The sequence below is a fragment of the Mesoplodon bidens genome (genome assembly GCF_964165515.1).
Source record: "Mesoplodon bidens genome assembly, chromosome: 5".
Classification (NCBI taxonomy): Eukaryota; Metazoa; Chordata; class Mammalia; order Artiodactyla; family Ziphiidae; genus Mesoplodon; species Mesoplodon bidens.
The window spans coordinates 66,718,461-66,744,453 of record NC_138161.1 but is presented as its reverse complement, the minus strand read 5'-3'; the positions used below and the strand labels follow the sequence as shown (position 1 = coordinate 66,744,453).

Here is a 25,993-nt window from a genome sequence, read left to right as displayed (position 1 = left end):
CACTGAACTATAGTTGTAAAATAAAACAAAGCTAATAGAGTATATAATAAACTCCAAAATAATTCCTAGGTGCTACAGGAATTTAGATATTGGAAAAGATTAGTGTGAGTGGGGGCAGCTGGAGATGGCCTTGAAGAGGTGGGAGTTAAATAGTAACTTAAAGGATGGGTAGAATATATGTAAGAGGGAGGGAGGGTAGAGACATTCCAGTGATGCTAAGTGTGATCAGTGGCTTAGAACTGGGAATGAAATAATATACTCAAGAAGAGTGAGAAGTGGGATCTAGTTATGATCGCATTGGCCTTGAGTGGAGGGTAATATTGAGTTGATAAAGAGGGACGAGATTATGAAGTGATTTAGACTTTATCTGGTAGGAAATGGGAATATTTCTATCTCTCTTAAAATTTACTTTGCTAATAACATTTCCACTCCAGATCTCTTTTGTTGCTGTTTTCATGGTATATCTTTTTCCATCATTTTATGCTCAAGTTATTATGTCTTTGAATCTGAATCTAAAGCATGCCTATTATAGAAAGAATATAGTTGGAGCTTGCTTTCTTCTCCAGTCTGACAATCTTTGCCTTTGTATGCTCAATCACATTTTACATAGTTTTTCATATGACTAGATTTACCCCTGCATGTTGCTCTTTGTTTTCTATATCTCTCATGTTGTTTTTGATCCTCCATTCTCATTTATTGCCTCCCTTTGTATTGAACTTTAGTGTACCATTTTAGGTCCAGTGTTTTTTTTTTTTTTTTTTTTTTGTGGTACACAGGCCTCTCACTGTTGTGGCCTCTCCCATTGTGGAGCACAGGCTCCGGACACACAGGCTCAGTGGCCATGGCTCATGGGCCCAGCCACTCCGGGGCATGTGGGATCTTCCCAGACTGGGGCACGAACCCATGTCCCCTGCATCGAGAGGTGGACTCTCAACCACTGTGCCACCAGGGAAGCCCCCAGTGTTGATGTTTAATATTAAAAAAATTATTTTCTTAGTGGCTGCTTTAGTAATTACAATGTGCATTTCAGTTTATCACAGTCTGCTTCAGTTTAGTTACTTACTTAATTCCAGTAAAATATAGCACCTTTTTCCCAAAATACCTTCATTTTCTCCTTTCTCCTTCCTGCTATTATTGTTATATGTATTATATCTATTTCTGTTATAAGCCTACTAACACACTGTTATCATAATTGCTTTGTACAGTTTATGTCTGATGAAATTAAGAAAAGAAAAAATGTGTAGTTTTTTTCTATTTTCCCATTTATATTTACCATTTGTAGTGGTCTTATTTCTCCTTGTGTATTTGAATTACCTTCTGGTGTCATTTCCTTTCAGCCTGAGAGACTTGCTTTAGTATTTTTTAAAGATAGGCTTTCTGCCATAGAATATTCACCATTAAAAAAAAAATCTGAGGATGTTTTTATTTTTCCTTTCCTGTTTGAAGAATAATTTTTCTGTATATAGCATTCTTGGTTGACAGGGTTTATTTGGTTTTTTTCTTTCAGCATTTTGAATTTTTGTTTTTAATCGCTTTCTAGCCTCCATTAGTTTGATGATTAGTCAGCTGTTAATTATATTGTTTTCCCCGTGTATATGATGAATCATTTTTCTGTTACTGCTTTCATTATTCTTCTGTGGCTTCAGTTCAAAAGTGCTGTGCCTCCATGTGAATCTTTTTTGTGTTTATCCTGTTGGGGGTTCATTAAGCTTTATGGTACAGTAGATTAGTGTTTTTCATCAAATTTGGGAAGTTTTCAGCAATTCCTTCTTCAAATATATTTTTTCTCCTTTTTCCTTTTCCTCTTTTCTGATGTTGCCTTTATCCATATTTTGGTAGGTCTTTTTTCTGATTGCCTTTATACATATTTCTAGTTGTTTGGTAGGTGTGACATTATCCTACAACAGGTCTCTGAGGTCCTGTTCATTTTTCTGCTGTCTTATTTTTCTCTTTGGTTTTTCAATTGAATAATTTCTAATTCTCTGTTTTCAAGTTCACAGATTTTTTTAAAAATGTCACCTCAAATCTTATCTTGAGCCTATAGTGAATCTTTTACTTCTTTTGTTACACTTTTCATCTCTAGTATTTCCAGGTTTTAAATGTTAATATTTCTTTATTGAAGTTTTCTACTTGTGTAGTTGTCATCGTATTTTTCTTTAATTTTTAAAATATAATTTCCCTTAATTGTTTGAACATATTAATTTATTTAGTATATATTAAAATTTTTTCAGCTTTATTGAGATACAATTGATGTATAGTATAGTGTAAGTTTAAGGTACAGCATTTTGATTTCATGCAGTTATATATAGCAAAATGATTACCATCATAGCATCTGCTAACATGTCACGGCTTGTAATTACTATTTCTTTTTTGTAGTGAGAACATTTAAGGTCTACTCTCTCAGCAACTTTCAGATATACAATACAGTATTATTAATTATAGTCATCATACTGTATATGAAATTCTGAGAACTTGTTTATGTTATAATTTGAAGTTTATATTCTTTGACCAGCTCCCCCTTTCCCCCAACCTCCAGCCTCTGGTAGCCACCTTTCTAGTCTGTTTGTATGAGTTGGGCTTTTTTAGATTCCACATGTGTTATCGTACAGTGTTTGTCTTTCTCTGTCTGACTTATTTCACTTAGCATAATGCCCCCCCCACACACACACACTCACACACACACACACACACACACACACATTTTCTTTATCCATTCAACTGTTGATGGACACTTAGATTGTTTCTATGTCTTGGCTGTTGTAAATAATACTGCAGTGAACATGGCAGTATTTCTTGCCTTTTTGATAATATCCATTCTAACAGGTGTGGTTTTGATTTGCATTGCCTGATGATTAGTGATGTTGAGCATCTTTTCATGTACTTGTTGGCCATCTGTATGCCTTCTTTGGAAAAATGCCTATTCAGGTCCTTTGCCCATTTTTAAATCAGATTATTTGAGGGTTGTTTTGTTTTGTTCTTTATTTTGCTGTTGAGTTGTATGAGTTCTATATATTTTGGATATTAACCCCTTATCTAATATATGATTTGCAAATATTTTATACCATTCCATAGGTTGTCTTTTCATTTTGTTGATAGTTTGCTGTGCAGAGGTTTTTAATTTGAGGTCGTCCCACTTGTTTATTTTTGTTTTTGTTGCCTTTGCTTTTGGTGTCAAATCTAAAAAATCATTGCCAAGGCCAGTGTCAAGAAGCTTAACATTCTTTGAACATAATAGCTGCTTTGTATTCTTGTCTGCTAAATCCAACAGCTGTGTCTACCCAGAGTCAGTTTCTGTTGGCTCCTTTTCTTTTTTACCTGAGTGTAGGTCAACTTTTCCTGTTGTTTGCTGGTCTCACAATTTTCTTGGACAGTTGGAAATGTTGGATAATATATTGTAGCAACTCTGGATTCTGTTTATTTTTTTTTATTCCCCCTGAAACTTGTTTTGGGGGTTTTCTTTCTTTTTCTTTTTCTTTTTGTAACTTACCTGCAACTAATCTATAGAATCTTTCTCCTCCCCAGTTTGAAGCCCCTGAATTCTGTGTTAAATTTTTATTCTAATTTTAATTTTTTCTCCTCATTTCTTAGAAGTTACTCTTTGTCTGCATGGCTTAGTGGTCAGCCAGTTATTGGTTAGAGATTATGTTCAAACATTTTGAGTTTATAAAGCTTCCATCATTTTTTGGATGCTTCTGTACACGGGTTCTGTACATTAAAAATTCAGGCAGTTTTTAAGTCAGCCTCAGCTTTTACTTTCTCCAAGGCCTTCTTGGATCTCCCATGCATATGTGCACAGCCTCTAAATCAGCCCAAGGGTATGTGCAGAGCTTATTTAGCCTCTCCATTTTCAGGATCTCCCTGTTATATTTCTTAGTGTTCTGCCAGTCTGTCATTTTCCCCACCTGGTGTTGCATCCTCAGGGTAGCAGAGCTGTGGGCTGAGCTGGGAGGTGATTGTGGGGGAAGGTAGTATTCCCTAGCAAGAAGGTCACCAGCCCCCACTGTCATAACTCCAATATGTAGCAGTGTTTCTTGAATAAATGCTTTTTGATTTGTTGTTGCTTTTGATTGATTTCCTGAGCCCTGAAATGATTGTTTTCTACAATGCAGTTCTTTTTACAGGTGTTTTGGAGGAGTGAATTTGCTGATCTCTTCATTCCGCTAGAGCTGAAAATCTCATTTCTTTTTGAACTTTCTGACTTCTTAGTTCTTTCCCTTGTCTCCCAACCCCAATTTAATTCACTCTAGTCAGACTTTTGTCACCACTGAAATCACTCTTGTAAGAGTCACTAATATCCTGCATTCGCCATATCCAGTTGTCTTCTATTTTCATCTTAATCAGCCTTTCAGCAACTTTAGATATAAATGGTCAGGGCCTTTTTTCTGAAAACTTACTTTACTTGGCTTCTAAGGCAATCTTCTCTCTTGCTTTTCATCCTACTTCACTGATTACTTCACTTGATTTACTCCTTTTTATACCTGTGGACGGACAGACAGATGGACAGGTGGATGGATAGGTACGTAGGTAGGTAGGTAGATAGATAGATAGACAGATATAGATATATAGATATATGAATATATATATGTATTTTTCTAAACTTCTTCCCTAGGTGATATTATTAGATCCCCTTGCTTTGAGTTCCTTTTATGCGGTTGACTCCCAGACATATATTTCCAGCCCCAACTTCTACCTTGAGCCTCATTATTTTCACTTGGATGTCTAAAAAGGATTTCAAACAGAACTCTTGATCCACTTTCTCCCCTGAATTTATTTTTAGTTTTTGGAATGATCATTTTAAAAAGTAAGTCTGATTATGTCATTTTCTTGGCCTCATTGGCTTTCCTTTACATTTAGTGTGAAATTCAGTTTCTCACCATTATTAATGAGAGTTTATATGACATACTGCCTGCCTCTATGTCCTTGTCCCCCGCCTCTTCCTTTACTCAACATGTTGCAATCACATTATTCTTCTAGCTATTTTTGAATATGCCGAGCCCACCTCTAGGCATTTATATTTGGAGTTCCTTGTAACTGTAGTGCTCTTCCCCCATATCCTCACATGGTTCTCATTTTTATATCATTCAGGTTTGTGTTCAGATCTTACCTTCTTTGTGAGGTCTACTCCGACTTCTGTATCTAAAATAATAGCCCTTTCTCTCTATCATGATCTATCCTCTTACTTTACATGAAAATATATTGTTTATTCCTCCCTGTCCTCCTTAGACTGAAAGTTTCATGAGGATAAGAACTTTGTTAGCCTTGTTCACTGCCATATCCTTAATACTGTAAATGATGCCTGGCACAGAATAGGCACACTGTATTTGTAGAATAACAATTTTTTTCCTGTAGAATTAGTATGTCATTAGTGTACTAATAAAGAATGACTCAGTAAAAATGGTTAGGCTTGGGATAGTTGTGTATTAAATGCATCTCAGACATGAACTTTGTCTAATATTGGCTTGATTAATAATTTAAAATATTGCACTATGAAATTTCTATTTTGGATCTTTTAGGGAAAATTTTTTTTTTCTGGCTGTGTTGGGTCTTTCGTTGCTGTGCACTGGCTTTCGCTAGTTGTGGTGAGTGGGGGCTACTCTTCATTGTGGTGCGTGGGCTTCTCATTGCAGTGGCTTCTCTTGTTGTGGGGCACGGGCTCTAGGCATGCGAGCTTCAGTAGTTGTGGCACGTAGGGTTAGTAGTTGTGGCTCACAGGCTCCAGAGCGCAGGCTCAGTAGTTGTGGTGGACGGGCTTAGTTGCACTGCAGCACGTGGGATCTTCCTGGACCAGGGCTCAAACCCGTGTCCCCTGCATTGGCAGGCGGATTCTTAACCATTGAGCCACCAGGGAAGTCCTGGGGAATTTTAAAATGAGAAAATTTAAGCCTCCTTTCAAAAATAATAGAATATGAACAGGAAGTAAGGGTAGATGAATATTTTTTTAAGTTCATTTGTATATATTTTAAAATTTTTATTCATTTATTTATAAATTTATTTATTTATTTTTGGCTGCATTGGGTCTTCGTTGCTGCGCACGAGCTTTCTCTAGTTGCGGTGAGCGGGGCCTACTCTTCGGTGCGGTGCACGGGCTCCTCATTGTGGAGCACGGGCTCTAGATGTGCAGGCTTCAGTAGTTGTGGCTCATGGGCTTAGTTGCTCCCTGGCATGTGGGATCTTCCTGGACCAGGGATCGAACCCATGTCCCCTGCATTGGCAGGTGGATTCTTAATCACTGTGCCACCAGGGAAGTCCCTAGATAAATATTTGGTCCTTGTACTTGCTTCACTTATGCATTCTTTTTGATAAAAGATCATATGCATAACCTTAACACAACTTCTGTTATCTGGGAATTTAATAGTTCTCTGTTACCTTGGTTAATGAGTCCGGAAAAATAGATAGCTTATTTTAACATGACTTTCTATGTTAAAAACAATCTTAATATCTGAGAGGAGTGAGTCTTAGCTTACTAACAGTTCTCCCATGAAACTAGCTACCTAGATGTGAATTGGCAAAGTATAGCCATACTTCAGAAATAGCTTCAATTTGGAAGAAATGGAATGTTTTGAAATTTGTAAAATTTTCTGTGTCCTTCTCTGTAACAGTCAAAACTCAGAGTCTGATACAAGTTATTATTTTTGTTAAAGCAAGTATACTGTACTGTCTTAAGTTTCTGTTTATTGCTTCAGCTATAAACATTTTATAACAAGTAATGGAGTGAAAGATGGATATTTTATAAAAGGATTTTAAATATCACTGTGTACATAAGCCCAGCTCTCACAGTCAGTTTAAAGGGACAGAAGGAGAGTCATCTTGAGTTTCCTATTTCCTTTTAGAGGACATGCTAAAACCATCAAAGAGTCTATCGCAAGTTTCTAGAGGAGGAGGAACATTTGCTTATTTCTGCCACCGTCTTCCAAGAACTGGAGCCCACTCTGCTCTAGGACAGTTCTGCTTGTTAGGCTTTTTGTCTGCAGTACACCCCCCACCCCTCTATATTTTGGCCTTGTTTTCTAACCATAACATCATTTACCTTCCAAATTCCCAGGTATGTACTTTATGTTTCTAGCTCTTCTAAATCACCATTTTAATTGAAATTGTATGTTTTCTATGTGCTTAACAGACATTTTGGTATTCTTTCTCTGTGTTATATAATTTGGACTTTATTAACTGGATTTCTGACAGCTAAGTATAAGAGTTGGAATTGTTGTTAATATACATGTACTCTTCACATTTATTACTGCAAAATTCATGGTGTTAGGAAGTTGTCATATTATTTAATGTTTTATTTTCTGAAGCATAATTTTGAAACTCCCCAAAGGGAATATTATTTGTGGGATCTATAAATTTACCAGGACTGTACAATTTCCAGAATGTCATATGTTAACTCTGGCAACTGAGCCCTTCTAATGGGGCTAACTCTCAGATTTTTCACTGTATCTTGGAAAATAATAGGGCTTGTGAGAGTTTTCTTTGTACCCAAATTTATTTGTTTGGTGAGAAGTTTGATTTTTATTATAGTTGCAAAAATTATAGTACTGATAGCTTCTTTCAGATATCTCTTACATACTGTAGACCAGTGCTTCTCAAGCTATTTTGTAGTGAGGTTCTGGTTTTAAAAATTTCCAATTCATTGAAGACTGATATTTTTATAAAATACAATAAAAATGAATTATGAGAAAAGTGAATTTTAAGAAAATACAAAATATAGGCCCCACTTTTAATTATAAGATTCATAGATATAAAATTATTATTTCAAGTTGCAATAAAAGAGTCTGAACACTTATTCTCAATTTCTATATTTATCTTATTGCAGAACAGTAATAAATAGTTCACAGACTGATCTATAGATGATACTTTTTAGTAACATATCTATAGCCTGCTCTTTGTAGTGCTTAATGTTATTTCAGAAGCATCTTAGTCAATATGAATAACAGTTATCCTTTAAAAAATATTTTCATGTGTTTCCTTTTCAGAACCGAGAGCTCCAAATCATGAGAAAGCTAGATCACTGTAACATAGTCCGATTGCGTTATTTCTTCTACTCAAGTGGTGAAAAGGTAAGTCTTGTAGAACATTGATACTGAATATTGTGATAGACTTGTTATTCTTCTAGAAATAGTCCATATCCCCCCTTCCCCTTGAAACAGCTTTGCTTATTGAATGGAAGTATTCCAAAACACAGGCCCTAGTGATTCTGACCTCAAGATATGATTATTGAATATCATTAGTTATATCAGGAAAATGTTAATGAAATGATAGAGGGGATTAATTTTTAAGAATTTTCTTCTTTTTAAAACACTTATCTTCAGTTCTAAAGCAAATTTGTATATATTTTAAAACCTTTTGTGTTCCTTGTGTGCTTCTGGAGCCCCATGATAGTTCACCTGTTTATTGGAGGGAGGAAAATGATGTCATATTGTTATGTGGAAGTGTTGGAGGGGAAGGGGAAGCAGGAGGACTTTGGTAGGACCAGAATGAGATTTAAACATTGGGAAGCAAGTTTGACCTATCCTTGGCTAGGGAAAAAGTTGGAAAAGATATAATATTACAGAACTTCTTAATAAGTGATCACTATTTATGATCACATTTAATTCTGTGAAAGCAAAGGATAATTAAAGAAGATTTCATGCTTTGAATCCCCCTTGCCCCCTACCCCGACCCCCTTGGTCTTTCTCTTTAGCAGATGCAATGGCTAATGTCATTGTACTCACTGGAGTTGGAAGCATAGAAAACCAGTTTCTTCTGTTTTACCATGGTCTTTTTCTTTCTATCTGTTCACTGTTCCTTCTTCCCAGATTCAGTCTTCCTTCACTGGTTTGGGATAAGGGGGAGGGCAAGTAATAAACACTTCATCTTTTTGGTTAATAAACATTACTTTGGATAAGTTCATTTGATATTTTTGGACCTCACATACCATGCTTATACTGTCCCAAAGCCCTTAGATCCATAATACCTCTTGATTTCTAGCCCAGTTCTTTTTACTCACATATTTCCCAGTGTACCATTTAATCATTTTCCATTAAATTTTATTGAGATTATTTTCTTAGAAATTCTTTTTTTCATGACAGAGCCTGTAATATGGGAAAATACCTATGTATTAAGCCAGAATTATGATATACATGCCTACAGAAATATAGTTGCGTGCGCGCGTGTGTGTGTGATAGCTAATGTTTTAACAACCATAATTAGCAAATTGGCCCTTTAGTGACTCTCATTTCTTAGGTGTTTTTAAAATTTTTTTTTTTTAAGTTTAAATGATGGCCTCTGCTTGTATTAAGGACCATAAACCCTCAAATATTTGAGCTCTTTTGTTCCTAAAGCCCATTATTTGGTTCATACTCCTTTTTTCTTTTTTTTTTAACATAGCAAACTGCCTGTTATGTCTTTGATCTTACCTGTTTTGACATGTCTTTACATTTTCCTGTCCCTTCCCAAATAAAATTATGGAGCATCTATTGTGTTCACAGCACTCTTATAATGGAATTTTGCATCCCTATGGGTTTTGTTATTAAATGCTAGACATTATAATACCCCAGGGAGGAAAGTAAAGGTCAGAACTATTTATTCCATGAGCCACTGAATTGCATGTGGATTCATTTGCATAGGCCTTCCTACAAAGCCCCTTAAACATCTTCTCTTGATTATTTCATTTATATAGCTTTCCCTGGATAAACAACAAGGTCATATGGTATAGCTCAGGGAACTATATCCAATATCCTGTAATAAACCATAGTGGAAAAGAAAAAAAATATATATATATATATGTGTGTGTGTGTATGTATGTATATAGCTTTTCCTGTATGCCAGGCACTGTTTTAGTACTTTACAAATACTAACTCATTTAATTCTTATGAAGATAAAGAGCAGAAAGGGAAGCACAAACCTTTTGAACAAACCTTTTTAAGGCTACCTTTTGTGGTAGCACCTAAAGGCTTACCTGTCTGGTTTTGGTTTGGTGGAAGCCCCCATCACAATCTGCCCTTACCCTTAGTTAATCCTGCGGAAGGAGTAACAATGGACTGACTGTTATCTGTGTACCCCAGAGGATGATTTCCTCCCTGCTGCTATTCAGAGCTGCTTATTTATCTTAAATGGTCTTACAGATAAAGAGCAATTGAGAAGTCATTAAGGGAAGATAACTGGAAGGACAATGCACTTCTCTCTATTATAAAAAAGAAATACATATACTTTCTAATATTTCATTTATCTCAGAACTTTCTCTTGAGTGTTGTAAGTTTCCCAAAGTGAAAAAAGACCCCTTTTAATTTTGGATAGCTCCATTAAGAGAACAGAAAGAAAGGAAGAAAAGTTGTGATGTGTTGCTGAAAATAATGATCCTCCGTTGTCGAAAAAGGGAAGGCTTTCTAAAGATATGCAGAAGTATATAGGTTAAGGAACTTCCATAATCTTCCAGCCACCAAAACGTTAATTTCTTCTTCCCCTACTCATGATCTTCACTGCCTTGTTTCTGAATTGTTCTGGCAGGACTAACATCACTCAAGAGACCAGGTAGTAAACTAATATTTCTCATATGAGAAGATGGATTCTGCTCTAGGTTTGAGAGCTCAGGTTTGTTAGTTCTAACTCTCCAAGAGTAGGTTACTGAGAGTGAACTCAGTGCTGCTGTTTAGAAAGGGATCTAAATGTCTTGTGAAGAGCATTATATATTGCCTATGTATATATATTAGAAGAGTTTAGGGGGAGGAAATAATAAACTAGTAGTTTGAAATGCCTTTGGGATATGCAAATAGAGATGCCCAGTAGACATCTACATGTAAGACTTCTAGGTGGTGGTGGTGGGACTCTAAGTGGAGAGATGACATTGACAAGGTTGGGTAGATGGGGTGTGTAGTCATGTTGTAGAGCTCTTAGGAGTTAGGAAGGAGGGAGAGGTGATGTTGTTTGAGCAAAGAGCTAGCAGTTTATCAGTATTGCTCTCTTGTCCTAGAATATGTTGAGGGTTGAGAGCAGCCTTCATTGGAGAGAGGTGCAAGGAAACCAGTGCCTTTGGGTTGGATCCAGGTTTTGTCTAGGGCAAGGCAGTGAAAAGAACCCTCTTTGAAGAGACTGGGGTTTGAAGCTCTGTGAAGAGTTTCTTTTGGGGTTTCAGATCGCTTAGGGGAAGCTCTGAGCAGGAGATCTCTGGTAAGAACATGAGCCTAAAGGAGGTGTGAGGAGGCAATTAGAATGAGTTGACGGCATTATGAGGATGAGAAAGAGAAGATTTCAGTGTTTCATCATTATAGGTGTGAAATTCTTGTTAGGTTCTGTGGATATGTTTAAATATAAATGGGAATATTTTGTAATCCTCTCATCATCTTCATCATCTCTGATTCTCTTTCTTCTCTATGATTTTCAATTACTCTCTTCTAAGCTTTTTATCTCCTTTTCCTTCAGTCTCTGTCCACACTCTGGGTTTCTGGCCCTTTCACTCTGGGCTCTTTGCCTCTTTCTGTCTCTGGGTTTCTATCCCATTCTCTTGGTCTGTGGCACCCCCTCATATTTCTTTTTCCTCTTTAACTCTGGTGTCTATCTGTCCATCTGTTTCTCTCTCTGTAGGCTACTTCTTTTCAACCTCTTTCTCTGGGTTTCTGTACCCCTCATTCGTTGGGTTTCTACCCATCCTACTCTCTTTGAATATTTGATCCTTTCTACATTTTTGTGTGGATTTCCATGTGTCCTGAGCCTTCCTCATTCACTCTCTTGGTATGTCTTCTCTCTGAGCCTCTATTAATCCTTTTTGGGAAATTTTTAAAACAGGAAAAATTTTCACTCACTATCCTGGCTTTTGACTTCAGTACTACATATCTTATTCTGTATGTTCATGTTCTACATAGTTGTATGAATAACTATTTTTAACCTTGTTAAGTATTTAAAATCTCATAAAAGCTTTCCCTTTTTGCCTCATAATATTTTTAGTTATTGGTTATGTAATATTCCACTGGGTTTTAGTACTACATAATACTCTTAACTGTTCCCCTATTGTTATTTTTAATTTTAGAATTGTAGCTAAGCTACCCAAAAGTCTCATCATAATTTTTATCCATAACATTTTCCAGCTCTGGGTTCAAGTAGGATGGCTGTAATATTTGACAAATATTTCCACTGACCACAGTTTGACTGAATGGTTATACCTATTTTGGTGACCTTCTCTTTATTGTGCTCCACCCTGCCATTTTAAAGACTGTTTTTCTTTAGGAATTATACATAGTCAGCTTTCAGCCTATAATTGTGGAAGAGAGTAGCCAATGTAGCTAGAAGAAGGAGGAATTAGTTGGGACAGGGACTAGAAATGTGACCAAATTAGTCCTAGTCATTAGTCTTCTGGTTGGAATTACTAGTATTTGCTGTAATAACTGGAGCATCATGTAGTCAATTAGTATACTCCAGGTTAACCAATAGATTTTATTAACTCTGATTTAGTTCAGAGTAATTAGTACTCTTTCTCCTTGATCAGAGAGAAATGGAATTTTTTAAAGGTGTTGAACAGTCTGGGCTTATAATAGTTTTGTGAATTCCAAGTATCTTAGAGAATAGTGTTTTTTAGTATTAATATTTAGCAATAGGAACCTTTTTCCCCCTAAATGAAATTTATGAAGAATCCCTGTTCTACAGGTAGAATAGATAAAATTTATCCCATATCTGGGATATGGGACCAGCTGACTTTACCTTCCCTTGAGTTGCGGCTCATCTTTGTAGAACCCTCGGTCTCTGTAGGAGTATGGAGATCATATTTTGTTTTTACAGGAGCCTTCAATTTTATTTAAATCAATTAATAGTTTTCTGTAAGAAATATTCCTCTAAGTAGCCTTACATATAAAAATGTTTTACCTGTGGTTCATCATAGATTGATTACTTGAGTAATAAAGGCTATTTTCCTTAAATAAAACTCTCCCTCTATTTGTATGAGAGACAGTTTAAATAGCAAGGTTCGCAAACTGATTTTATTCCTCATACCATCTTTTCTACTGAGAGTAACTGTGTGGCGGGCTGTGTTCAGAAAGTGAAGATTGTACCAGTGCTTCTGGGATCAGGGAGAAGAATGCTGTGCTTGATTATGCCTGTTTGTCACTAGCCCTGGAGAGGAAAGTTTGGGGTGAATCCATTCTGAAAAGTAAAGAGCTCTGGCTTTGTGTCCAGAAATATTTGGGTTTGCATCCTATTTGTGCCACTTGATAGCAGTATGACAGGGCAAGATATTTACCTTTGTAAGCCCTTTTCAACCCTCGTCATCTGTACAGTAGGGATTTTGTAAGGAAAAAATGTAATAATGTTTACTAAGTGCTTATCATAGCACGTGGCATATAATTAACACATTAACTTACTATTTTACAAATTATTGTTTAATAATAGCAAATATATGTTGCACTTGCTATGCATCCAGACACTTAAACCTCACTGCAACCCAGTGAAGAAAGGGTATACTGTTATTATCCCCACTTTATAGAAGAAGAAACTGAGGCAGTCACAGTTAAGTTACCTAAGAGTCCTACAGCTACAGAGTGTCAAAGTTAGGAGTCAACTCCAGAGTCTGTGTAGTATTGCTATACCATTTAGCATAGAATGTAGATTTCTCTAGAAGCAGTGTGTTAGAAATGTAACACTTAAAAAAGTCTTAGTAGAGCTGCAGCGGCGACGGCGGGGAAGAGCGCTCGGGCGGACGACTCTGCTTTCCCGCGTGGCGCCGCCTCCCGCCGCGCCTCTGCCTCCTGCTCGGCCCCGCCACCGGCTTCTTCCTCCCCAGACTGCCCTCAGCCTGCGCGCCGGCCGGCTCCATTATGGCTACCCGGAGCCCCAGCGTTATGATTAGTGATGATGCACCAGGTTATGACCTAGATTTATTCTGTATACCTAATCATTATGCTGAGGATTTGGAAAAGGTGTTTATTCCTCATGGACTAATTATGGACAGGACCAAATGGCTGGCTCGAGATGTGATGAAGGAGATGGGAGGCCATCACATCATGGCCCTCTGTGTGCTCAAGGGGGGCTATAAGTTCTTTGCTGACCTGCTGGATTACATCAAAGCACTGAACAGAAGTAGTGATAGATCTGTACCTGTGACTGTAGATTTTATCAGACTGAAGAGCTACCGTAATGACCAGTCAACAGGTGATATAAAAGTAATTGGTGGAGATCTCTCTCAACTTTAACTGGAAAGAATGTCTTGATTGTTGAAGATATAATTGACACTGGCAAAACAATGCAAACCTTGCTTCCTTGGTCAAGCAGCATAATCCAAAGGTGGTCAAGGTTGCAAGCTTGCTGGTGAAAAGGACTCCATGATGTGTTGGATATAGACCAGACTTTGTTGGATTTGAAATTCCAGACAAGTTTGTTGTAGGATATAACCTTGACTATAATGAATACTTCAGGGATTTGAATCATGTTTGTGTCATTAGCAAAATGGGAAAAGCAAAATACAAAGCCTAAGATGAGAGTTCAAGTTGAGTTTGGAAACATCTGGAGTCCCATTGAAATCACCAGGAAAATTATCAAATGTTCTAGTTCTATGGCCATGTGCTTAGTAGATCTTATTGCATGTATCTTCTAAGAATTTTATCCATTTTGTATTTTAGAAAGGTCAGTTGCTGCATTCCCGAACTCTTTATTTGCTGAGACTACAGACTATCAGTTCCCTTTGGGTGGATTGTTGTTTGACTTGTGAATGAGAAGTCTCTTAAACCACACCACTATTGAATGAAAATATTGAAATTGTATCTGTAACAAACATTGAAAGAGAAAAATATATTAGTTTTTTAATTGGTATTTTAATTTTTATATATTCAGGAAAGAACAGAAGTGATTAAATATTGTTAATTATACCACTGTGTGTTTAGAAAAGAAGCAGTCAGTTTCATATCGGTGACAGCATTTAGAGGTATCATTATGTTGGATAAACCATATGTCCTGGAGTTATTTTAGTAGGTTTCAGTAGTATTAACTGTATTTTCCCACTTTTTCAGATTATTTCTGGCGAATCTCTGTCAACAGTTCCTTTTAAATACAGGTCAATAAGTTCTAAAAACCTACCACTTTTTGAAGTCTTCAATGTAAAAATCCTTAAGATAAAGGCTGTCTCTTTAAAAGAAAAAATGTCTTAGTAATGATTAACAAGGGGAGATTGTACAGTGTCTACTTTGTAGAACTTTTTTAGAAGAGAATAAATAGCCTTTTGCTGTAGAATAGTAACAGTAGTAATAGTAATTAGTAATACTAATAGTGAATAGTAATAATAGCCCAAATTTATATGGTGCTTACTATATGACTGTAACCTAAACACTTTACTTACTCTTTTGTTTTTTGTCTTCTATTTTTTTGGAAGAGCTTTTGAGAGGATTGTTGTTAATTCTTCTTTAAATGTTTGTTAGAATTTTCCATTGAAACCAGCTGGCTTTGGACTTTTGGGGAAGTTTTTGATTACTGATTCAATCTCTACTTGTCATACAGGTTTGTTGAGATTTTGTATTTCATCTTGAGTCATTTTAGTGATTGGTGTGTTTCTAGGAATTTATCAGTTTTATCTACATTATCTAATTCATTGGCACATAGTTGTTTATCGTATTCTGTTATAGTCCTTATTTCTATAAGGTCAGTAGTAATGTCCTCACTTTCATTTCTGATTTAGTTATTTGTTTCTTCTCTCTGTCAGTCTAGCTAAAGGTTTGTCAACTTTGTTGATCTTTTCAAAGAACCAACTTTTGGTTTCTTGAATCTGTTGTTTTTTTCTGTTCTCTTATTTCTGGTCTAATCTTTATTATTTTCTTTCTTCTAGTAGTTTAGGTTTAGTTTCCTCTTCTTTTTCTAGTTCTTCAGGATGTAAAGTTAGGTTATTGACTTAAGATCTTCTTCTTAATGTAGGCATTTACAGCTGTAGATTTCCCTGAGTACTGCCTTCGCTGCCTCCCATAAGTTTTGGTATATTGTGTTTTTGTTTTCATTTATCTCTTAAGTATTTTCTAATTTTTCTTGTTTTAGAGTGTGTTGTTTAATTTCCTTTGATCTGTTGGTTGTTAACAATGTGTTGTTTAATTTCCACACATTTGTGAATCTTTTGGTTTCCTCTGTTATTGATTTCTAGTTTTATTTCATTGTGGTTGGAGAAGATAACTTTGTATGATTTCAGTCTTTTTAAACTTATTGAGATTTGTCTTGTGACCTAACGTATGACATATTCTGGATAACATCCCATGATATATATCTGTTAGGTCCAGTTGGTTTACAGTGCTGTTCAAGTCCTCTATTTTTTTAATTGCTCTTCTGTCTAGATGTCCATTATTGGAAGTGGTATATTAAAGCTATTGTTGTAGAATTGTGTATTTCTTCCTTCACTTCTATCAATATTTGCATCCATGTATTTGGAACTCTGTTGTTTAGTGAATATATTATATAATAGTTATATCTTCTTGATGAATTGACCCTTTTATCAAAATATAATGTCTTGAATGCCTTTTATTTCTTTTTCTTGCAACTGCCCTAGCTAGAACCTCCAGCATGATGTTGAGAAGAGATGAAAGCAGACGTCCTTGTCTTGTTTCCAATTTTAGAGAGAAAAAGTATTTAGTTCTTCATTTTTAAGTGTGATTTTTAGCTGTGTTTTTTGTAGATGTCATTTATCAGGTTGAGGAGGTTCCTTGCCATTCCTAGTTTGTTGAGCATTTTTATCATGAAAGGTTGTTGTATTTCTTCAAATGGTTTTCCCCCATCTGTTGGAGTTTTTGTCCTTTATTCTATTAATAAAGTATTTTACATTAATTTTTTGAATGCTAAACCTGCCTTGCATTTCTGGAATTAATAACATTTGGTCATGGTATATAATTTTTATATGTTGCTGGATAGTATTTTTTAGAGGATTTTTGCATCTGTATTCATAAGGAATATAAATTAGTCATCTTTCTTTCCCCTTCTTGTGATGGCTTTGTTTGGTTTTCGTATCAGGGTAATACTGGTCTCATAGAATGAGTTAGGAAGTGTTTTTGTCTTCTATTTTTTTGAAAATTTTTGTGAAGAATTGGTATTGATTCTTCTTTGAAGGTTTGGTAGGTTTCTCCAGTGAAGCCATTTACAACAAGTCACTTTTTGTGGTAAATTTTAAATTACTAATTCAGTTACTTTACTTGTAATAGGTATACTTAGATTTTTTTGTTTCTTCTTTTGTCCATTTTGGTGATTTGTTCATTTCATCTAAATTATCTTATTTATTGGTATAAAGTTCATACTTTTGTCTTAAAATTCTTTTTGTTTCTTTAAAGTCAGTTGTGATGTCTCCTCTTTCATTCCTGGTTTCAGTAATTTGAGTCTTATGTTTCTTGGTCAGTCTAGCTCAAGCCCTGTTGATTTTTTTTTTCAGTGAACCAACTTTTGATTTCATTAAGTTTTTAAAATTGCTTTTGTATTCTCCAGTTTATGCATTTCTGTTCTAGTCTACGTTATTTTCTTCCTGTGGGTTTATTTTGCCTTTTTTTCCCCCCCAGTTTTTAAGCTAGAAGTTAAGCTTATTGATTAGAGATCTTTCCTCTTTTAAATGTCACTTATTGGTCAGAGGCTATGCTTAAAGTCCCATTAGCCAGTTATATTTTTATCCTTTACCATTGGATGTTTGAGTGGCTTGGGTGCTGCTATCATAGTTCAGGGAGTTCATATTTATTTGCCACATGTTGAACCAGGGACTAATAGCTTGGACTTTCCCCTCTGATTGCTCCTGAGAGGGTACAGCCTTGGGCATTCAGTCTTTTTGACTGCCAGGATGAATGTGATTTTACTCACTGGGAGTTGCTCTTGAGTCAGAGTAGTTTATTGTTTAGTCAAATGTTTGGTCAGAGGTTGCTTGTAAGCCCCTTGTGCCAGTGATGCTTCTGCTGTACGTTGATGTATCTATGTGCAACTTGGGGAATGCTTCAAGTTTGTCCTGCATGCTGCTCAGCTAGCACCTGTACACATTCTTTTTTTTTTCCCCCCCGGTACGCGGGCCTCTCACTGCCGTGTCCTCTCCCATTGCGGAGCACAGGCTCCGGACGCACAGGCTCAGCGGCTGTGGCTCACGGGCCCAGCCGCTCTGCGGCATGTGGGATCTTCCCGGACCGGGGCACGAACCCGTGTCCCCAGCATCAGCAGGCAGACTCTCAACCACTGCGCCACCAGGGAAGCCCTGTTGGATGTCTTTTTACTGTGTTCTCGTATATGCTGCTTTGCATCCCATCAAATTTTTAGAATGCTAACATGGTTCTACTTAAAACTGCAGCTTCAAGCAATTTTGTTTCCCTGACTTGAAAAATTATTTGGGGGTCAGAGCATCATAGTGAGTAGTGTCTGTCTTCCAATGGATGAAGTTATCACAGCTTTTGCTGAGTTTTTGTTAGGTGTGATCAAAATTTTGTCATTTAAATTTCTTAACTCAGTGAACAGTTTTAGAGTGGAGTTCATGGAGGAGGGATTATCAGCAGTTAGAGAATAATTTTTTAATAAAAATGATAACTGAACCATTGAGAGAAATATTCCCGAAGTTGTACATCATGTAATTTGGAAGCCTAGTAACTGTTCTCTGAAATTAGTACTTTCTCATTATGTTAGTAGACTGTTTTCAGTATCTCCAGCTAAATAATACTCTTTATGTTGTATTTTTATACTTGGCTTTTACAGTTCGCTGCTAATCTGTGAATATTCAGGCATTCTGTTTGATAACTCAGAAGAGAGAGATTACATTAAGAAAACAGCAGGCCTGAGATTTTCCAGAAAATTACAAGTGATAGAAATGCAGAATCCTGATCCTTCTTTCTTCTTGAAATATTAGTATCCTCAGTCTCATGAATTATCTTTTACGTAAACCTCCAGACAAAGCTACTTTGGAAACGTGAAAATAGTAGTTTCTCTGCTGTGATGACATTTCCTAGGAATGGGCACTTCCCCCTCAGGGATTACTCCTGAGGCTGTTAAATTTACAGCAGAACATCTGTAGGTTTAACAAGAGCATATAAAGAATATGATGTTGAGCCCATTTATTTCAAATTGGTATTGATGGTAGTATTACTTGTTGTTAGTTTTGGCTTTCAGTTTTAGGACCAATTGTGTATATATATATTTTTTTTTAAGTGGATTTGATTTGAATACAAGCGCAGAGCCATGAAGTGAAGGGTTGTTCAAAGTGCCTTTGAGTATAGACACCTCCAGTATCTCAGAAAATATAGTCAAAATGACAACTTTTAAATGTCAGAGAGACAGTTATACTTACAAAATGGACAGACCTCCTCTATGGCGCTAAAGAAAATTGACAAGTTGTTGATTAGTTAATGGAGTGAATAAATAAAATTTATTTGAGCAAAAAGATAAGCTTATATTAATCTGCAAAGTACTGCTCCAAATATAATTTGAGCCTCCATATTTCTCATAGTATAATAAATGAGAACATTTGACCTATCGCAGACATGGTTTCGATAACCTTCCTTTGATATGTTTTGTTTTGTTAATATCATGAATAAAATATACTGCCTAAAAATGGATATCATCAGTACACCAAATGAAGCCTGAACTGTACAAAGTAGAGTGGAATTATCTTTGTTGATCTGAACACAATACTTCTACTGTAAACTAATATTGCGTCAAATTTTTTCATTAGCTGCATCTCAATGTTGATTCCTTTTGAGCTCTGTTCAGTTACACCTATCATTTATTTTCCAGATGAATTACTAAGTCTTAATCTGTCATTCTACAGAATAAATTGGTACTTTGATTTTAATCATAGGGTTTTATATTTATCTTTGTTAAGTTTTATTTTGTGGGTTTGGCTTAGCATTCTAGACTACTAGAGTCCTTTAAATTCATATTTAGTCTTCCATTTTAAGCCATTCTTCCTAGGTTTGTGGCAATATTAGGTGGTTGTGTTAAAGTCAAAAAATTGTAAAATGACTGCCAGATTCATCCTCTGATGTGTTTTATTTTGCAAGCACATTGTTAATTTTTTTTTTTAATTAGAATGCTTTTAGTTAAGTCTTGTACATTCTGATTTACCAACCACTGCCTCTTACTGCATTATACATTTTGGCTTCACACATTTACATTTGTTGTTTAGCCATTTGCTCTTGCATCCCCTAATGAAGGAAATCATTTACAATAATTTGATTAGGACAAGGGAAGAACAGAGTTTGTAGCCGTACAACTAGAAATCTTCCTTGAACTTAGTATTCATTTTTTTAGTATTTTTATTCTTCACTTTTGGTATGATTATTTAGCAAATGAATTAAATTAGCATACACATCTCCAGGTCATTTATAAATATATTGTGATTAACTTTGTCAAGTGATTTATTAAAATCAAGAAACCTTGTAATCAAATAATAGTTAAAAAAGAATAATTTTGGCATCCATATTAATGACGCTTCCAAAACCCGAGACTTACCATTCCTTGGGTTCTACTTACACAGCAACCCATTCAACACCAGTTCAGCATTTTCTATTTGTTTATTCTCTTTATCAGACCTCACCTTCACGTGGAACTAATTCTTACCTAAATCTTGATCTTTGAAATTTTCTTCCCTTAGCCCTCAGCATTGCTTTTGCTACCCTCAGTTTTACATATAACCTATCTCTTATTTTACAAGAAATAGGGTCATCAGACATACATTCATTTTATTTATTCTTTCTAACACGTAATCACTTATTTTAGATGTACAGGGGGAAAATGTGGTATCGTTCCTTTTTAAAGATGATAAAAGTTAAAATTAAGTATTATGTGCCAGGTAATATGCTTCAAGAGCTGTGTATGATTATTTCTAATAATCTCATGACAATCTTTTAAAGTAGGTATCATCATTAGCACTATTTTACAGGAAACTGTGGCTTCAAGAGGTTAAGTAACTTGCTGTGGTCACATAGCTTGTAGCAGTGTTGGGACTTCCGTATAGTTTGTGTGACTCATGCTAACCTTGCTTCTTAATTACTACATGGTATAACTTCTCTGTGTTCTTCTTTTCCTGTTCTTGTGATGTTCTAGAACCTTGTTTCATCAGTTGTCCGTTTTCTTTTGTTTCTTAAAACTTTCCTGGCTTTATCCAGTCAGCATACAAATAAATTTGGGTCTCTTAGCCACTAAAAACTACAAACAAAAAGCACATTTAAAATTTTTCTTTGACTTTTGTTTCCCCTCAAGTTACCAGCTCCCAGCTCTCTCCTTACTTTCACCACTAGAGATTTTGTAAGAACAAACTAAATTAACTGCCTCCTATTTCTTACCTGCCATCTGCTCACTCATGAACTCAGTACAGGTTGGTTGCTATTGGCACCATGGTCTGAAACTGCTCTTTCCAACACGGTCACTGAACCATGGTATACCAGATCCAACAGCCTTTTCAATCCCATCCTTCCTGCCATTGAAACACTTTGCTGTTCCACATCTCATCATTATTGAAACTCAACTTTGGATCTTTTGATGCTAGTCTTTCCTTGCTCTTTTATGCCTCTTAGTTCTCATTGCTGAGTTGTCCCCTAATGTCTTAAGGGAAGTTTCATTCTTAATTTTCAAAGCTCTTATACTCAGTCCTTTCCTCACTCTCTTACTGTATACACTCTTCTTAGGTGAGTGATTCTTGTTCTTACAGTTTCAGCTATTGCCTAAATCTCTAGCTATGCTCTACTCTTGTTTTCTGAGTTTGACTTGACCAACCACCCATGTATTTCCAACCACCTATGGAACAAAACTACCTAAAATGTTCTGATATTCATTAAATAAAAGTTGAACTTTTTCCCTCACACCTTGTTACGTTCCTTGTCTCATTACCTGCCTAGTTGCCCAGGTTTAGAGACTGTTAAATTAATCCAAACTTCTTTATTTCTCAGGTTCTCTATTACTTTCTTGTTTAGCTAGCCAATATACCTGTTTCCCACCTCGCTTTTTTAAAAATCCTTATTACCTGTGCCCTAGTCTAGGCCTTGGATTCTTGTAGGTTTCCAGCTGCTCACACTGCTTTCATTATCATCTTCCCAACTTCCACCTCTGCCTTTAAGTCCAGGCTAGTGGATACTAGCCTGGACTTAAAGGCAGAGGTCCCAGGATATATATGAATTTGGGAGTCATCAGTGTATAGTAGTACTGAGCCATTAGACTGGATGAGTGGGCTTACACAAAGAACAGAGGTCTGAGGACTGAGCCTTAGGATCCTCTATTCCTTAGGAGATAAAGGAGAATAGAAGGAACCAGAAATAGAGAGCCAGAAGAGCTGTCTTTAAGGTAGGATGAAAACCAGAAGAGTATAGTATTCTAAAACCCAAGTGAAGTAAGTGTTTCAAAGAAGGGAACGTGATCGACTATGTCAGATGGTAGTGCTAAGTCAAGTAAAAGAGAGGGAAAGATGATGCCTGAAAATTAGCATTGAATACAGCAACAAGGAGATTATTGATCTTGATAAATAATTATTGTGGAATAGTGGTGGTGAAATTCTATTGGAGTAAGTTTTAGAGAGAATGAGAAGAGCCAGGTATTGGAGAAAGTCAATTTAGACATCTCTTGAAGAATTTTGCTGTTAAAGGGGCCAGAAAATAGGATGGTGGTGATTAGTGCGATTAGAGATTTTTTTTAACGATGGAAGAAATAACAAGTTTATGTTGTAATGCTCTCACAGAGAGAGAATAATCGACAGAGAAAGAAAAATTACTGAAGCAATGAGTGTGAATAGGAAAAGCAGAGTAGTTTGTTTACATGTAGCAGAGTTTGCCTTAGAAAGGAGCTTGGTCAGCTTATCTCTAGTTAGAGTAGTGAAGGAAAGGCATCTGGGGGTAGATGCTGGTAAATGGGTACATGTAGTGGTACAAGCAAGGTACCAGCTGAGGGTGAGGATGGGAGAAGAGTTTTCAAACAAGCCTTTGCTGTTGTTTACTAACTCCCTTGTTAGAGAGTGAGGGTAATGTTAGACCATGGAATTTAAGCTGGATATGGAGGGAAGAGAGGAGAACATGAAAGACTGAGGGAAAGTGAAAAGGTAATAGCGTCAGTGGCATGCTGCCTCACTAAACTGTTTCCTGAGATCTGCTCTGTTCTTTGACCTCACACCTTTTTTTCTTTTTTTTTAAATTTATTTTTGGCCGTGTTGTGTCTTCGTTGCTGCGTGTGGGCTTTCTCTAGTTGCGGTGAGTGGGGGCTACTCTTCGCTGTGGTGTGCGGGCTTCTCATTGTCATGGCTTCTCTTGTTGTGGAGCACGGGCTCTAGGCACGCGGGCTCAGTAGTTGTGGCTCGCGGGCTCTAGAGCGCAGCCTCAGTAATTGTGATGCATGGGCTTAGTTGCTCTGCAGCACATGGGATCTTCCTGGACCAGGGCTCGAACCCGTGTCCCCTGCATTGGCACTGCGCCATCAGGGAAGCCTGACCTCACAGCTTGAATACAGTTTTCTCTCTGCCTGAAATGCCCCTTTCGTACTCAATTTAGATGACATGTCTTTTACCTGCACCCTTACTTCCTTACTTCCTCTGCAATGACTACTGACATATAGAAAATGCTCAATAAATGCTGAAAATTGAAATTCTTCACTTTAGTTTGGCAGGTATTTCAAACTGGGAAGATTGTGAAGTGTTACCTGAAGATTTTCCTACTCAGTAGACAGTTCTAGACTTGAACACAGTGATTCTCAACTTTGTGTTCTGCTTCAGTTTGCTTATCTGATATTATTCACATGAACAGGGTGAGGGTAGCCCTCTCTTCTTCTTTCCTACTTGGTACTTAGTTGGAATTCCCTTCTTTCTTTCCACTGATCTTGGATTGGTGTCTTTATGCTGCTGTGAATGGATGTTTAAACATATGACCTGCAGTAAACTTGTGAGTATGGTAACTCGCTGCCTTATAAGTTATTCTTGTTTTTTCAGTTAATTGTAGAAGACAAGTGGTTATTTTACTAATTATAGACTAATTAACTAATATAACTAATCAAATAACCATAGAATCTTTTTTAAGGAGAAATTTTGAAGTCCAGCTTTTCATGCTATAGGTGAAGAAACGGAAGCCTAGAGAGATTAAATGACTTGCTTACATCAGTTAGCAGAGCTAGGGCTAGAAATGCACATTTCTTAGCTCCCAGTTCAATACTTATTTTACTACCATGACAGCTTTCCTGATAGGATATAAGGGCAATGATTCTCAAACTAGAAAATACGAAGTTTTGTGACAGGTAATATCCTCTAAAATCATATAACCAAAATAACAGTTTAAATATGACTAGGAATCTTAACAGTCTTGAAATGGCTGTGTTTTTGCCATGAAATTGTTAGTAAAAAAAAATGTGGTAGACTTGTTTTTACTGTTATGGTTATATTCTGAATTAATTGTGTATAATTAAAATTGAACACATGAATCTTTTCTTTAAAAATCTGAATAAGTGAATGTATAGAGAATTTACTCTAATTTAAATATTTAAAGACTAGTTCCTAATCTTGTTTTTTTGGTTTGTTTGTTTTTAATAAACTCTTTCAGAAAGATGAGGTCTATCTTAATCTGGTGCTGGACTATGTTCCGGAAACAGTATACAGAGTTGCCAGACACTATAGTCGAGCCAAACAGACGCTCCCTGTGATCTATGTTAAGGTATGTAAAAATGGAGCAATTTCCCATTTTAGTTATTATGAACAAGGGAGAGTGCTGGGTGTATTTTAACTATATTATTACATCTCATTCTGAGGGGGGAAAGCTGCAAAGTAGGTATTGCTAGAGTTTCATTAAATTTTTGTACAGTTTTAAAGCGTGAAGTCTTCCCTTTTTAAGCTTTCATGACGTGGGTATTAAAGATACTTGTCATCTTTCTGACAAATGAACTTTTTCACAGACAATTATGGGTTTTAATTTTGCTACCTACAGCACCTTTTAATTTAATTTCTTATAACCCTTATTGTGCCACAGGCTGAAATAGGAGCAAGCATATCCTATAAAATTATAAAAATATGGTTATAAATATTACCAAATGCAATGTTTATTGCCATTTATAGATACAGTGTGTCCGTAGCTGAAGTTTAAACTTTTTGTAATTTTAAATATGCACAGACTCTATTAAGGTGTTATTTAATTTTTGGTACCTGATGTCAATGTCATCCTTTTTACTTGATACAACTCATGTTAGAGTGGCTTGCAATTTATCCAACATAATTATGACTGAAGTTGTGGTAGATTATTAGAAACAGATTATTTGTTTAACTATGACATTGTGAAAATTAACTAGGAGTTAAGTTTAAAAGTTCAGCTTTCTGAGTATAATTTTTTGCATTTTACCTTTTTTTTTTTTTCTTTTTTGCTGTACGCGGGCCTCTCACTGTTGTGGCCTCTCCCGTTGCGGAGCACAGGCTCCGGTCGCGCAGGCCCAGCGGCCATGGCTCACGGGCCCAGCCGCTCTGCGGCATGTGGGATCTTCCCGGACCAGGGCACGAACCCGTGTTCCCTGCATCGGCAGGCGGACTCTCAACCACTGCGCCACCAGGGAAGCCCTGCATTTTACCTTTCATACAAATACTCTAGAAAATAAAATGGCATTGATTCTGAATGTTTTGAGTGTCGAAGTTTTTACTTAATAGTTATATTTTAAGCTTTATAGTAATAAAATGGATTTTGCTGATGGGATTACTATAGTGGTGTTAATATGTTCCTCTGTCCTCAGTATTTCCTGTAAATTGGTGATTCAGTATATTTTTGTAGGAGTCAAGACCACTTCATATGTAGATGATACCTTATGTCAGTGCTTTATCTGACTTTTAACTCTCTTTTTGTTGTTTTTCACCAAGATACTGGTATCTTTGATTTGAATCATTTCAAAAGTTCTTTTCATGGTATATAACTTTGGGGTAGAGGTCAGAAGGTGAGGAGTCAGAAAAATTTATAAGTGAACCAGAACACTGACCTTGAAACAAATAGAAGGTTTAAGATATACTCACTCTTGGGCTTCCCTGGTGGCGCAGTGGTTGAGAGTCCGCCTGCCGATGCAGGGGACACGGGTTCGTGCCCCGGTCTGGGAAGATCCCACACGCCGTGGAGTG

The 25,993-nt window shown here is 36.4% G+C and overlaps 1 protein-coding gene and 1 pseudogene across 3 annotated transcripts in view; both read left to right on the top strand.

The window, feature by feature from the left end:
- The window catches only part of GSK3B (glycogen synthase kinase 3 beta), a 204,847-nt gene that overhangs the window by 97,307 nt on the left and 81,547 nt on the right, over nucleotides 1–25,993 (top strand). For both annotated transcript variants that reach the window (XM_081236037.1, XM_081236038.1), the window contains exons 3-4: nucleotides 7,971–8,054; nucleotides 24,447–24,557. In XM_081236037.1, the coding sequence (XP_081092163.1) occupies nucleotides 7,971–8,054; nucleotides 24,447–24,557 (195 nt within the window). The remainder of the gene's footprint in view (nucleotides 1–7,970; nucleotides 8,055–24,446; nucleotides 24,558–25,993) is intronic.
- Nucleotides 13,764–14,733, top strand: LOC308617999 (hypoxanthine-guanine phosphoribosyltransferase-like; annotated as a pseudogene). Its single transcript has one exon. The product of its transcript is annotated as a hypoxanthine-guanine phosphoribosyltransferase-like (transcript).